This window comes from Anguilla rostrata, chromosome 1 (genome assembly GCF_018555375.3).
Source record: "Anguilla rostrata isolate EN2019 chromosome 1, ASM1855537v3, whole genome shotgun sequence".
Classification (NCBI taxonomy): Eukaryota; Metazoa; Chordata; class Actinopteri; order Anguilliformes; family Anguillidae; genus Anguilla; species Anguilla rostrata.
This window is the reverse complement of record NC_057933.1, coordinates 13,045,146-13,061,481: the sequence shown is the minus strand read 5'-3', so window position 1 is coordinate 13,061,481 and position 16,336 is coordinate 13,045,146. Positions and strand designations below refer to the sequence as shown.

General features: G+C 36.5%; 1 protein-coding gene across 4 annotated transcripts in view; it reads left to right on the top strand.

Moving 5' to 3' along the window:
* The window catches only part of LOC135248317 (thyrotropin receptor-like), a 42,779-nt gene that overhangs the window by 19,838 nt on the left and 6,605 nt on the right, over positions 1-16,336 (top strand). For all 4 annotated transcript variants that reach the window (XM_064322844.1, XM_064322834.1, XM_064322825.1 and 1 more), the window contains 5 exons: positions 2,583-2,657; positions 2,853-2,927; positions 6,208-6,285; positions 11,764-11,832; positions 13,675-13,752. In XM_064322844.1, coding sequence (XP_064178914.1) covers positions 2,583-2,657; positions 2,853-2,927; positions 6,208-6,285; positions 11,764-11,832; positions 13,675-13,752 — 375 coding nt within the window. The remainder of the gene's footprint in view (positions 1-2,582; positions 2,658-2,852; positions 2,928-6,207; positions 6,286-11,763; positions 11,833-13,674; positions 13,753-16,336) is intronic.

Here is a 16,336-nt window from a genome sequence, read left to right as displayed (position 1 = left end):
CACTGGTGATTCATTTTTACATTTGGAAAATTTGTGTTCACAAATTGCTTTTTCCTACATAAAGCAAATTACATGTACATTTAAGCAAATAAACCACAGATTGAGTATCGCACGTGATCCTGCCCTTTAAATTTTTCTCAGCTCCTGTGCTTGGTTGAATAAAATTTGTTTTTTTTTCATCAAACCATGGCAATGGACACAATTATAGCAGGGACACAATTATTATCCGCTCTTTGAACCTGACGTACCTTATTAAGAGTCTTCTCCAAGAGTGTTGCAGTTTTTCACAAAGCTTCAAACAGCTCATCCGAGTCACATCTACGCTGAAACCTTAAGATTTTGCTGGAAGGTAAACTATTTTTCAGGGCTGGATGGTGATAGCTACGGTAATGTAAAGAAGTATTACGATCTGTTTTCTTGTTATGTACTTCATTGTGCAATCCATTGCCTTCTTAACTAAAACATTCATATAAACTAAACTAAAACATTCATACATATAATGGACTCCTTCCTAGTGTTCAGATACTCATGAAAGTCTTTTACCACCCTTTCAAATAAAGAATCACTTATATCAACATATAGTACATTTTTATGTATTTAGAGAAAGGAATGCTAGTAAATGAAATCAATCTCAGATTTACCCATGAACAAATTGGCGTAATTAGGGGCCACATGAGACCCCATTGCTGTACCTTGGCTGCACGGTAAATAATACTTATCTTCAAAAACAGAGCCAGATGGTTACAGGCGGCGAACCCAAAGAAATTGAGAAAACGTGATAAATGACAGCTATGTCTGGTTTCAATGAATCCCCACAGACTTTAAAAGTTAAGATATGAAAATGGAGACCTCAAATAAAAAAAAAACACCAGCCTGTTTGACTAATGCACTGAGAAAAACCACATAGGACCAACGTGGGTGATCTATCGCATTCGGACTGTGGTAAGTAGTTGCAATGTAGTGGGATGATGGCACAGCTATGTTGCTTACCGCTGCTCTTCTGTAGAGTCAGATTTGTGTCAAAAGTATCAAACAAAACATATCAAGCACGAAACAATAGCATTTATGCGCAGACATGGAAAAATAATTATTCAACAATGTTTTTACTTCTTTTTGTTCCAAACTCTTCTTTTACTCTTGAAATCGTTATTTTTCTTTGCAGTATTTATTCCTTTGTTCTCAAATGTTTTGGTTGATAAATCGGATTCCACAATAAGCGACTTCCCAAAGGGCAGACTACCTCCACGCTGCATTGTGGCTACCTCCCACAGATGTGGCGCGGCAGAGTGCCTATGTCAGCATTACGCCACTGTGCTGTCAGGGTTAGCGAGGCTTACATTCACTTAGCCGGTGGAGAGCACAGAATGAAATACTGTTTCAGTTCCCATAACGAAACAGTTACAAAGCAGTGATAAATTCAGTAATGTGACTAATATTTATTGTGACACAGAAATTCTAATTCAAGTCAGTTAATAAGCATAGACACAATAAAGGCTCATCAGGTCAAGGTTCAGTAGGTACACACTGACAAGCCATTAATCATGTTTGACAGGTTTTATATTAGCCTGCTAATGTTAGCTAGCTAGCTAATGATGTAGATGCTGAAGTTGGTAACTCTATTAGCATAATGGACAAGCTAATATAGCAAAAAAGCATTAGTTAGTGATGTTAGGTTGTGGTAGGTGGGCTATATTTGCTTACATACTAATCAGCATACTAATTAGTTGGTCAAAAAAGTTAATATAGTAAAAATGTAAGAGCAGAATTGAAAGAATTGGAGAGAAGGATTTCTAAAGGGTAGTAGCAGAACACACCATAACAAATTCAAAATGAATGACTTTATGCTAGCGATATGAGATGATGTGTGTGATGGTAGACTACATGGATTAGCCAACCTCACACAGACTAGAAAAGGATGGGGAAGGATATCAGAGGCAGTGTCTCTGGTCAAAGTCATTACTGAGCACGTGAGAGGGCGCTCAGTAATGATAGGTATTACTTCCCTGACACACAGTGACTAGGCAGTGATGCAAACCGTTTCTGAACTGTCCACAAGAAATGAAAATACAGTCCAAATGACGCAGTCACTTCCGCAAATCGGCACACGGGGAGACAACAGATGAAGAAAAAAAAAAAACACCTATTATGACTACATGTTCTTGGGAGGAGAAATTTTTGACTTTGTATTTTGACTGCATTGATACCATTGACCAATAATGAAGTGGGTGGCTGAAAGAACTATACAGGAGCCAACCGCACTGGCCCTAGAGAGCAACATCTCTCACCAAGACCAGGAAGTTTCCAAAACGAAAGCCTGGTCTTGGTCCCTTGGTTCCAGGAGATGTATTCATCAGAAATGTATGTATGTGGCGCTTGCCATGTTTCTCACCTAATGTGTTTTTTCATGTCTAATGTGTTGTGAAACTAGCAGTTTTCAGTATTGACGTCAATAGGTTGTGAGCATAGAGCTGAATAAGTTGATCCATGTTGTAAAATGTCAGCTTAAATGCTGAAGTAAAATGACCAAAGTATAATAAAAAATGATACAATTAGTTCAAGGACATAGGTTTTCTGTTTTCCAGAGAAGTACGGAATACCAGGAGTTTGGCTTACATTGACTCAGAGGCATTTAAGGATCTACCAAATCTGAAGTACTTGTAAGAAGGATTCTTTTGTATGTCTCTCTCTCCCTGTCACCCTCTCTCACCAGCACCACCCCTCCCCCTCAGTTGCTCCCCATCCACCCCCACGCCCCCCTCTCCCCCGCCACCCTAGAAATGCGCACACTCACACACAGACTTGGTTTTCATTTACTATTTCATTCGTGTCTTGGCTCTTGGATTTCATTGCAGGGGGATTTTCAATACCGGACTTTCAGTATTCCCTGACCTGACCAAGATCAACTCTGATGATATGAACTTCATACTGTAAGTTAAGTTCACCATCTTATTTTCAACCATCTGTCCCTTCATTGTTATGGAAAGGACAGGTCCCATCCATAAAAATATTATTATGCAGTAGAGCTCAAAATAATATGTAAGTCTATGGAAAGCTATAAAATGCGATTTCAGTGTCTTGGATATATAATGAAACATTTCTTCCCTGTTAGTGGGGACTCTGTTCTCAGTAAAACAGTTGTGTCTCTTTTCAGAAATTGTGGTTGCTAGGGCTTGGTGTCTATTTTCTCCTCAGTCCCCAATGGCCATAAAAACACACAAACTAGATAAATTGAGCGTATTGATAAACTGACTGACGGAAAAAAAAGTAAAAGCTCTGGGTTAAATAATCAGAAGAACATATTTCTCCCAACAATTTTCAGCAAGAAAAGCTATTACACACATACTGAGCTCTGAGTGCAGCTTAAGCGATACAGTTACATGTTCTGACCTCATCCCCAGGTATCATTGATAAGTTTGAATCATCTCTTATGTAAGGATCCTGCTTCCTTTATCAACTTAACTAAAGCACATATGATCCTCTAGTGTACAAACTGAGCAGAAAACCAAGCAGGGTAGAAAACTAAGTGTATAAAACAACCAGATGTATAAATGGGTTCTCTGTAAAGAAAAAATAACATACATTTTGTGTCGCTCTGTTTCATAAATGATAATGATTTCCATTTAATGGCTGCATTTTTGCTTTGGTCAAAATAAAGAGATTACTAGATTGCATTAAGAATTTTACGTAAATTAGGTAGACAGTAGGCAAACGGTGAAAGCATATATGAATGATATGAACATAATAAGACATACAAAAAGTATAAATATATGAAACAAAACTTATGAAAGATGGAAAGATGGAAAAAACAGCAGCACAATAATAAAATAGATAAACACAATGCATTATAAGGTAATAGGCTATTTAACAAGGATGTGATACTAATAGATCATAAAATAGAAATAAAGTAAAAAATATATAAAATAAATAAAATAAATAAAAATCTCAAATAAAACCGCAATTTTAAGTACAAAATATGTTTTGGCTTGAAACTGCCCGCTGTATCAGCATCTCAGATCCTTGGGTAATATGTTCCAAAATTTTGCTTGTCCCTGTTCATGCGCATGTTCAATACTTTATTCCTTCATGACTGTATTTTTAAAGCTGTTAAATAAATAGGAAGCACTAAAATAAATAGGAAGGACAATCTGTATTCAGTATGGAAATATTCCACTTCTATTTAATCTTGTTCTTGCAGTAGTTCAATATACATTCAATGAACTCCTGCCACACACCCACCCCACCTGCCCTCCTCCCGAAAATTTTTTTTCTTGGTTTAACCCTTGCCAAAAGCAAAACAGAACGTGATTCTTCTCTCCCTGCACGAACTATGAAGCTGGCTGTATCAGACTAGTTTTTCAGCTATATTACAGTGTGCTGCATGACTCTTTGTGTGTGCATGTCAATACATTAAACAGTTAATGTCAAAGAAAGATAAATTCATATCAATAAATTGTGTTCTTTGTCAATGATGGGCAATGATCGTGTGACTTGTGAATGGCAATGGCTGACTATTTTTTTGTTGCTGTTGTTGTCAGACTTGTTTTGGTTTGGAAATGATCTTCATTTAACAGTATGGTTTTGGGAGATATATCTGGACATGGATGTGGCCAAAGTGGGTTTTTGGATGGTTGGGTATCAGAAGAGACCGAAGGTGGTGGGCAGTTCTTAGACTTGTGAAGAAATTTTCTCACAGCTCCTAAATTTTGCTCCTAGTCGTCAAAAGGGACATTCATCATGGGACCGCAATAATAAGTGATCAGTGGTGAACCTACATGGGTGCTTTTCCCACTGCTGGATACACCCATTTCACTGTTAACCACAGCAGAAGCTTTATTGATCCTAATAGAGGGGAAACACACAAACTATAGATAGAGCTTTGGGATGTATACAAATAAGATATAGTGACTAAGAGGAAACAGGAGAAAGGACCTTTTGAAGGAGCACTTTTTTTACCATAGGTCATAGGTAGGCAATTGCTTGGGGCTTCGTCCGCCAAAGGGGCCTCGTGAATTTGTGTTTCCTTTTTAAATTTTTTTATTTATAAAACATTTTTCCTTTCTTGTCACTCCAAACGAATGATAATCTGTAATAGATAAAAAATAAATCTATCTACATGTAAATGTGGGGCTATCCAATTAAATATCTATACTTGCCAATATTTATTATTACCCACATTTCACATTTAATGGACTATTCCACCTTGACCTTCCTGCATTTGCGGCTAATCAATGACGTAGAAATTCGAGTTGCCATCAGCGGCAGAGAGTCACTATCTTTGTTACCAAAGATAGCATTTTCAAAGTGGATTTGAGAAGAGAAAGAAGAAGAAGGAAGATGCCCAGTTTAAGGAAAGTTTGCCTAAACTGACAAAATTTTTAAATAAAACAGCCATTGACTCCACGACAGAGTAGAGTGAGAGCACCTATTATTGACCACCTTAACCGCTAGTGTATTTACTTTGTATTTATTAGAGAGAATTGGACATTGTTACCTATTTAAATTTAAGTCCTGTACAAATACACATAATAAATTGTCTAAATGTAAAAAACCAACTTCATACATATACATTTAGTTATATTAATATAGCCTTAGTTACTATATCAACTTTAAGACAAGCAACACGCTCGGAATAATCTCATCGCGACCCATTAAATCCAATGGCGCAGACGTTGCTTCATAATTTCAAACTGCTTTCCTAACGGCTATTTTGTGTCCTGCAACTTGGGTTACAACAGTGAATATGTACAGATTCCTAGACATGCTGATAGCGACCACCTTTCTCATATTAACCTCAAATACGCAGGACACTTATACAGTATGCTAGCAAATTTAAGTTCCATTCATTTATATGGAGTGGTCGATACACGTCCCCTTAGTAACCAAAAAGCTAGCCATTATCAGCTATTACCAGTTTTGGCATCTCTTGGTTACCCTGGTATTTGTGTAGATAATTGTAATTACATATAAGATTTTGAACAATACTGCACCCGCTGTTCAAGTTCTACTGTGTACTTCAAAAGCCTGCACAAAATTAAAAGGTGGTTTGGTTATTTTGGTGCATTCCCCAAAACGATGCTTTCATTAATGTGTTTTTACATTCTATAACTGAAATTAATTAATATATTATTTTGACTGTAGTTACAACCTTGTGCGGTTGTAGAAACATTTATATAGCATTTTCTTAGTGCCCCTTTTTTATTTTCACAGTGAAATTGCTGATCACCCCTACATCACAACAATACCAGCCAACTCCTTCCATGGCCTTACCAACAATGTCCTGACTGTGTAAGTACTGGTGCTGTTACTGATCATGTAAGAATAATGTTTACACACCTGATTATAGACCACAGAAGCTTGAGAAAAAAAAAACTGATGTTGCTGTGATTGCAGCTTTATTGACTGAAACAATGTTTTACATTTTCAACATATCTGTCTTTTGTCAGAGTCTTAGAATCAAAGGTAAAAGATCCTCTTACAAAGACTTCCCCTAATTAATCCCGTGATTGGTGGTCAGCCATTCACCATTATCTAAGTGTTGAGAAGTGCAAAGAATACACACTGTTTATGAATATATACATATTAGAAGTATAAACCAGATTCACATGTGATCTGGCTCCTAAAATGACCAGACCAAGTTGCGAGACACTTAATGGACAAATCACCACAGCGTCATTTAGGAGAGTAAATGCCTAACAGGATTCGTGTGCGTACTGAAAAAGGTATGGTTTATTTATGCAGAAGAAACAATATGCATCTTTTTATGCAACCGTAACAACCTATTCACCGCTAGAAACAAAATTCCATTGGATAAAATGCTTCAGTCGTCACTATAATAGCTTGAACTGGCTGTGTACTGGACAGAATTTATACTGTCCATAATGAGTAATTTCTTGGCCTGGCGAGTCCCACCCATTGGTTATAATGAGGTACTGCTTGGCCAATACTTGTCAAAGAACCTTGTATAAGGACACATATTGTTCCAGAGAGTCTCTACAATCCAGAGGTACCAACAACATTCCTATATATGGCAAGTCGTTTTAGCTTTAATTCATTTCTAGAGGATATCGGAAATTCAAATTCTAACTAGTTAGAATGAAAATTCTTGATATCAGAAATTCAAATGTAACTAGTTAAAATGCGTATTATTGATATCGGAAATTAAATTTTAACTAGTTAAAATGCCAATACTTGATATCGGAAATTCTATTTTAACTAGTCAGATTAAAAACGTTTTTCTCATTCATTTCAATGGGAGTTGGAATTTGACCTAGTTAAAATGCCAATTTCTGATATCATAAAAGCAATTACTGATATCAACAATATAATTTCAACTAGTTAAAATACCCATTTCTGTTATCATAAATTCAAGTTTAACTAGTTAAAATTGGCATTCTTGATATCAGGAATTCAAATTTAACTAGTTAAAATTGGAATTCTTGATATCAATAATATAATTTTAGCTAGTTTAATTAGAATGTCCAATTTTAACTCGTTAAAATACAATTCTTGATATCAAGAATTCCTATTTTAACTAGTTAAAATTTAATTATTGATATCAAAAATGAAAGGGCCCATTGAAATGAATGGGGAAACCGCTTGAATTATAGCTAGTTACAACTGAATTTCTGATATCAAGAATTTGCATTCTAACTAGTTAGAATTGTATTTGTGATATCCTCTAGAAATGAATTAAAGCTAAAACGGCTTGCCATACCTATATACTCAGTACCTTTGGCATGTATGGAACAATGAAACAGACAACAATAATTCCTCCGGAGAATTTCTAAGTAAACAATGGACATTCTATCAATATCTCACCGAGCCAGCACTCAAATGACAATCAGTGAAATACAATTAAAGGTGTGGCATGCAAGGCTACATTTACACCGCAGGTCTTGATGCCCAGTTCAGATTTTTTTTTGCCTGTATCCGATTTTTTTGACCGCATGTTTATATTTACTTTTAAAAGTGATAAACTTTTAAAAGTTTTAAAACCCATATGTGATACCTACGTTTACACGGTTTATACTTGAAACAACTCGCATGCGTACACGAGGGTTTGGTTAGCGATGTGAAAGTAAACAACCACACCACCACATCATCTACAATGGACATAAAATGAGACAGAAATAATAATTCGAGTCATTGCTTTTTGAAGCATCTTAGGTCCGCTACAATCATCCCCTGTATTTTGGCCTACAGCGACTCTTTACTCCACATATTTTAAAGGTACGTAACCTCAGTATTCGCCACTGGACTGAGCCTTCGTCCTCCATTTCCTGTAACTTATTTTAACATTCACCATTACCAGTGGAGAGTGGTTGTGCATGTAATATATGTTACGTGTAATTCAAATGTGAAAAAAGTGTGAGAATATCACATTTTGAATCGCAATGACCAGAAAATTCCACTCTGTGCGTTTAGATGACAGTCACATTGGCAGGTATCCGATTCCTATCAGATTTATTTCCACATATGAATGTGGTCTAAAAAGGATCTAAAAATATCCAGTTCCATGTGATATTTTCCTGTGTGCACATTCATAGTACATATCCGATCAATCCCACGTGAGCAAACAATCGGAATTGATTCACTCACTTTTACCAGGTGGTGTAAACATAGCCTAAGTTTGTTTGTTATATTTGGTTAAATTTCCTTCACATCCAGAAAGACACCAATAAATTAAAAGATCTGACTACCCCAGGCTCTGAAATCAGCCACTCCAAATTTCACCAGACCTGAATCTAAACGATTAATCAGGATAGTTCTCTGCAAGGAGGCTTCCCTACCTGCCTGGCAGTCCTGTTGTGGTGTTCACAGTGCTTCCACAGCAGGCAAGCTGGGGCTACACAAATAAGAGTTTCCAAAACTACAGGTTGAGATATTCTTGACAAGTAATATTACTACAAGAAGAATGACAAAGAAAAGAAAATCTGTCAAAATTGTCTACAACGGCTTATACTGATAAAAAAAAGCAAGAAAAGAAAAGATTTGGACCAAAAAGAAATTGAACCAAGCAAGAGAGAAGACAAGAAAGAAAGAACATCGGTTTGGCTTTTCAGCGAAAAGTAAAGTGAATGATTATATATTTTGATATGTGTACAACATTGTGTCACAATGCTTTTGCATTATTTTTCAATTCGATATCAATGTTTTATGTTGAACCATCATAAGGGGCAAATGTATATGTTTTATAATGGACAAAAAACAGGTTTTGGATAGGGTTTTGGACCCCTTATGTCAAACCACTATACTGATGTAAATATAATAATTCCTACTTGAAAATGATGCAAAAGTGACCTTCATGAGTCAAAACTGTTTATTTGTAGTGAAATATATGATTATTTTATTATTTATAGTAATGCACAATTTAGCCATTTTGTATAGATTTGGAGACACTAAAGGACACCAGGGTATACTGTTTACATTTTGCTTCTTAGATTTAGTAGTTCTGCATTTCACACTTGCGGCCGAGGAGTGTAGGATTCAGGACATGTATAGTTTTACCTGTTTTACATTATGTGGCTCTCTGTGTTTCAATTCAATCTAAAGGAGAACAACTTAATTTTTGCCTTTTTACCAAGATAATTGAATTTGTGGCACTTTATTTCCACCAAAATCATGAATATTAAGGCATTTAAATTAGTAATGTAAATGGTATAAATGGCTTGCTTCATTTAAGCCTGTTTCCCAAAAAAAAAACAACCATGACCATTCAGTACATGGCAATATGTAACATATAAACAAACCTCTTCTCTCACAGAGTTTTGAGTGAGCTATGCTACCTAAATGCTTTAATGGCTTTTTGTGGACTTTGTGGCAAGTGCAATAATTAGGCTATTATTAACTTCTCTTTACCTCTCACTAGTAAAAGGTACCAATCACTGACTGCTTGAGACTCTGATTTTGTTATTTGTATGATTAGATGTCCATGTGGAAAAAGCCTCTAAAAGAGAACAACAAGAGCTTTAAAACTCACCTCACCCTCCACCACCCCAGCTTCCACATGTTGTTTGGATCTACTTGTACATGTAGGTACTGGCAGGGTTTGGTATTTCTCCTGTTAAGTAGGGGATATGTGTCATGATCCCTGTTTGATAGGTTAGTGCATGCTGGTGCGTCCACAGGTGTATTTAAAGCAGATCCATTAAGCGCCAAACCAAAAATAATTACATTGCATGTTCATTACTATATTTTATGTAAATATGTGAATTTTTCTAACTGAAATGTAGTAATGACAAACATAAGAGCTCTGAAATTATCCTGTTGCTAATAAGCACTCTATTTTTTGGCCAGTGCATGTCACGTGGCAAGCAGTGGCATTTTCATCATAGATTTTCAAGTGCTTGAGCCAACTTGAAAGCCCAGCGTATGGCGAGTTGCTTATTTTGGGACTTTCACAATCAATATGCGCATGGTCATAAAATATTCAAAAACCATTAAAAAATCCATTGGTTTCACGGATCTAATGAGCATAACTCCCGAATGGATTAACAGATTTGCACAAGATTTTTTGGAAAAGTTGGTCATGAGCCAAAGAAGAGGTCATGTGTTTGTGTGAGGGTGTGTGGATGTATGCACACATGGATGCATGCACGTGTGCGGTCGCAGCTATTGCGGATTCGTGCTTGTTCAATAATAGACTGGGTTGTTTTGTTTAAGCTGTCACCGATCCAATGTACTTTGTTCTCTGTACTGTAGTACTCTCTGTACTATTTTGTTTATGGTGTCTTTAGGGAGTTTGAGTTTTGTTTACAAGTCCTTTACAAGTGCCTCAGGGTTGTCGGATGTGCTTTTGGGTATACTAGAGTAAATTCTTTCTAGAGCGAGATAATGACCCCAAACAAACTGATAAGATGATCAAGTTGCTGGTGTTCAATGGCCTGGCCACCCCACAGTCCAGACCTTGATATCATTGAATGTGTTTGGTATTACTTGGATCGAGAGAAGCAGGATAAGCAACAAATTTCTAAGACTGAACTTTGGAGGTATTTACAAGGAGCATGGAAAATGGCTGCAGATATCTTTAAAAACACAAAGAAAATATCCTGAAAAGAATGGAAGCTATAATAAAGGCACAATGCACAAATACTGAAAGATTTGATATTGTACATTATTGTGGAAGTATTGTGTAATTTTGTGTTAAATATATGTTTGCTGCATTATTTTCTGACACTTAAAAATAGATAACTTACATTTAATGGCTGTTTTCACTGGAAAGTTCATAAAAGAAAGCGTGGTCTCTGACTTTTGTACAGTACCATAAATAATGGTGAATTATGAAAATTGATGTCATTGGTTAATCACCAATCATGGAACTAATAAGGGTTTTTATAAGAGGACCTTTTATATTCATTCCAAGACTTTGACAAAGGAAAGAGGTGTCTGAAAATTAAGTAATTATCTCAATAAATTAATTTGAAAGCACAGCAAGAGATACAGTATTGCAGCGTACTAGGCCGCTATTACAACTTGCTCAGTTGGGTTTTGGGATATCTAGGGCTCAGCTGTCTTAAGTCTTGCTGGTGGTTTATTTAAGACTGCTTCTGTTTTAATGTGGTAAGCAGTAACCACTTTCACAATACTGTATCTTTTTTGTGATACTATATTTTAAAGAACAATGTTGGAAATAAAAGAAGTATTTAAATTAGCTGTATGTTTCCAGAAATAATCGGTTTGTACTGCATGTACAATGATGTTTCATATCTGTTACCTCGGTGTAGTTAAATAAAATATTTAAAATATTTTTTTAATATTTTACAGGATGTTGTACAGCAATGGTTTTACTGAAATCAAGCCGTATGCCTTCAATGGGACGAAACTGAAAGCTGTGTATGTATTGTGTTACTTGATTCTCTCTGTCTCTCTCTTTCTCTCTCAGATGTCAATGTCAGAGATAGTGCTGTGTGTTTATGATATCTATGTTGCACTGAAAATGTGCTGGAAAGCCTTAGCCAAAGAACCATTTTTTCATGTGATCTTGTTTCAAGAGACCCTCACACTGATTTTTGCATTTGCAACTGCATTTGTCACTGATATGGGTTTTATTATTATTTGAATAAGGTGCTGAATTAGGTGCCATTCCAACTAAACTCATCTCACCCCAAGTTGATGCTAAGGCAAATGATGCATCATCCTGGTGGGCTTCCAGCCACATTTTGTAATGTCACAACAGATAGACACATGGGTTTTATGGTAAATAGATTCCATGTGGATTCCTTACACAATCACATCTAGAATTATTGGCACCTTCTACAAGGATGCACAAAAATCGTGGAAAACAAATAACATCAATACTGAAATATATTGGACTTTTTACATATGTGGACGATATTGAACTTTTTTCATGATTGAATATAATTAAACAAAATACCAGTGGTTTCAAACTATATATTCGTTTACAAAAAATAGTACCTATTTTTAGTACCTAGTAACTCCCCTATCAAGGATAACAATACTCAGCCTTTTTGTAAAATGTTTGATAAGGCTGGAGAAAATATTTGGAAGGATTCTTCCATTCAGTGTCTTTCAGGATCCTTGATATCCTTAGATTTTGGCTTATGAACTGCCTTCTTCAAATCATGTCACAGGTTTTCCATAGAGTTTATGTCCAGAGACTGACATGGCTATTGAAAAACACAGATTTTTATCACAGAATTATTTATGTGTTGATTTTGAGGTATGCTTAGGGTCAATAATATGTTGCAAGGTCCACCTAAAGCCAGGTCTCGGCCTCCAGGCAGAGACAAACATATATTTGGCTAAAATTCCCTCGCACTTGGTAGAATTCATTATTCCATTGATCTTTGAGCAAGAACCCCTGGACCACCATCCCAAATCTCCCCGAACCGTCCCAAACCATTATTGATCCACCACCATATTTGACAGTGCATACGAGGTGCTTTTCCTTGTGTAAATTCCTCTTTTCACAGCAAATGTGCTTATGGCAACAAATGAAATGAGGGATCTATTAGAGCCGTTTATAAAATGGGTTGGGTAGGTAACAGTCTGAGAATAGAAAGTCTATGCTAAGAGATGCATTATATACAGTTCAGTTGGGGTGATGCCTCTCAGCCTTCAGGTTGTGTCATGGCATGGGTTAGACCAGAAGAAGAACAGGGCTGCTGCGGTCAGTGAACTCAGGGTGAGGGAAAGGTCAGAAACCCCAGGGAAGAAATCAGAGAAGAAGAAGAGGGGTAGGCACTATATAATTACGAGAGTAATGATTGTGAATGTAAAGGCCTGAGTGTAGTGTGGAAGGGAAGGGCTTTCTTCATCCAACTCTTCCAAAGAGCCTGTTGGTATGGAGGTGACATTTTATGGTTGAATTTGAGACTTATTGATCCCAAGATGCAACTAAACTCTGCAGTTTTTGAGCGGTTATCATTTGGTTCCTCTTTGTCTCCCTTTCATTTCATTGTAAAAAATTAGGGAGGTCAATGATTTAGATACCTATGTTTTTAAGAAAAAAATAGTGTTACTCAATAAAACAACTTTTTAAAAGTCTAATGCTTTTTGAATAAAAGCATATAGTTTTCCTGAAGTTTAAGATGAAACTAACTCATTATCTCTAGTTCATTTTATACAGCTTTTTTCCATTAAGGTTTTCAATAATTTTAGACCTGACTGTAAATGGTTTTTACATTGTGTGTTTCATCTTGTGTTTCACCCCAGCTACCTCCACAGAAATGAGCTCTTGAACAGAATTGATGAGATGGGGTTTGCCGGCGTAATGAATGGACCATTGCTTCTGTGAGTAGTTGGCAGATAAGAATCTTCATTCTGTACATCCTCAATTTCATAAGAGAACACAGATTCAAAGGCTTTATGTGCTGTGCCAAAACTGAGCTGGATTCAGGTGTAGCACAACATGGCTTGGGTCTCTGCTGTGTTTGTGACCATCTTTACTTGCGTAACTTCCTTGTAAGCTTCAGCTAACTCAACATGGCCAAAAGTGCACCAGTGAAATTGGGTTTATTGTAACATTATGACATAAGGAATAATGAGAATGGATACCATGGCACCTGACTCACAGAAATAAACAGTGGAGCAAAGAAAGGTCTTTGCATTTTTTCTATACTGTGAGAAATGATACCACAAAGATAACACCAGTTATTTCAAATACATATTGTAATGATTGACTCCTGCCTAACTGTGTTATATGAGAATATCTGCTGCATTGCCATAGGTATATGTGCTAATTTAAGCAGGTGTTCTATAGACATGCTGCTTTTGGTTCTGCAGGAGGAAGAATACTCATACACCTTAAAAATGGGTTAATACACAAAAAGGCAATATGCTGGATTTCCCGGGCAGGCCATACCAAAATAAAGTGGACGTGCGAGTGTCACTGCTGATTTTGGGTTGAACTTGGTTTAATTATTGCTATCTTGTGTCACCACATAGTAGCTCATAAACAAGTCCATAATGCCACCATAATGCTTAATAGGTGAGAGTCAATTTCCTTACAACCTTAAAAAGATGTGTTGTATTATGAATATGCCTTAACCAATAATAATATATGATTGAATCCCCCTGCATCATTAATTAAGTATGCTCTGGTCAAGAGGGTGAGGGGGGTGCTTTTTTTTTAGTTGAAAGTGGGAATCTGAGTCCTGCATCTTGGAATTTCTGCTGTCTTTTGGTTTTTGAACTTTGTTTCATTAATTTTTTTGTGACTGTAAATATATGTCTGCAACACTAATTGTCTTTTTTATGGTAGTCAAACGTCATCTTTATATTAGACATAGCATCCTTATTGTGAATTAATACATCTCTTGTTGTGAGTTGTACATTTTGATAAAGGGTTGATCCACCAGGATGTTCTGCCTATCCACAAATTTGGTGATTTAATAAATATTTGATAATATTAAGAAAAATTAAATTAATAAAATTTACTTTACATGTTGAACAAGTGAGGGGTTGTAACTGGTGATCCACTTGTGTTCAGTATTCAGAGTGCTGGATGTTAAAACGAGGGCATCAGCTGTTAAAAACACTGTATTCAGGAATGAAACATATTTTACTTAATCCTCACTACACTAACATTAATAATCATTACAAATTCCTATTAGTTCATAACTACATAATTGACCAGTCTAGAGTTTCATACCGATGGAAATTTTATAATATGCTTGAACAAGTATTGATTTGTCCCGTTTTTATGCTTTATCTGAACAAATCTTATCTGATCACATTATTACGGAGCCCCCCTGGGGTCAGCTGAGAAAAAAAGACCCATAAATCCGTGTAAATCTGTACTCTCGGTTTGGAAATCTGTGCATACGATTTATAAACCGTGCTCTCGGATTCATAATCTGCGCTCTTGAATTATGAATCCATGCACACGGATTTGTAAACCGCGCCCTCGAATTAGGATTCGTAAAGTTTATAAACCGTGGGTTTATAACCCGTTCGGTGTATAAACCGTGCACACAGATTTCTAAACCGAGAGTACAGATTTACACAATCAAGTTGGCATCACACACAGAGAGCCATAAACAAATGTGCACTTTACTACTACCATTTGACAGACGGTCTTATGAAACTCCAGGGAGATCTGGGCATGCCCTCGACATCTTTCTTTGTACCCGCGCCCCCAGTGTATTTTATTCTGAGAATCAGGAAATGTATACCCACGCGTTTCACAAAGACTAAGCTGAGGGGGGCTCCGTACATTCTCTTCATGGTAAGATGAAAAAAGGTAGCTAGCTTGGTAGCTGCTTATGCTTAATTAATAAAGTATTTAACAGTAGAAAATTTGACTGTTGTCACTTTAAGAAAATCAATAACGAAACAAAACGAAATCCATAGTCAATGGCTCCCCCTTTGTGACTTTTCCTAAACATATGTATTGAAAATTCTGATATAATTTGCTGCCTGTTTAAAGTTGGTGCTGCAGCCCCGCAGAAGAATCCACGGTGCTGGGCGAATAGTAGTCTGAGGTTTTAGGGCCTACCTTGCAGTTATGTACCCATCTGAATCATGAATAGGGTTTGATATCAAAAACAGATGCCAATAACCAAAGATACCAAAAACAGGCACCGGTTCCCATATGACCGGTAATGTTACCTACTGGACTGAATCACAGATTTTGGCGCTTAATTTTGATGCCATCTGTACTAAAGTTCACTCAGCCTAGTCATTAGCCTAGTCATTAAACTCAGTCAAAATGCCAAAAGTGAACCTGTCTAAATTGTGGCTGTATTTTGCCCAGAATTATTCAAACAATGGGACATGACTTTGCAATAAAAAAGACATTCTTTAATGCTGTCGTTTGCTTGGTCTTTTAAAGAAGGTATGAGAAGTATTGATTTATAGCAGGGGTATTGTTCAA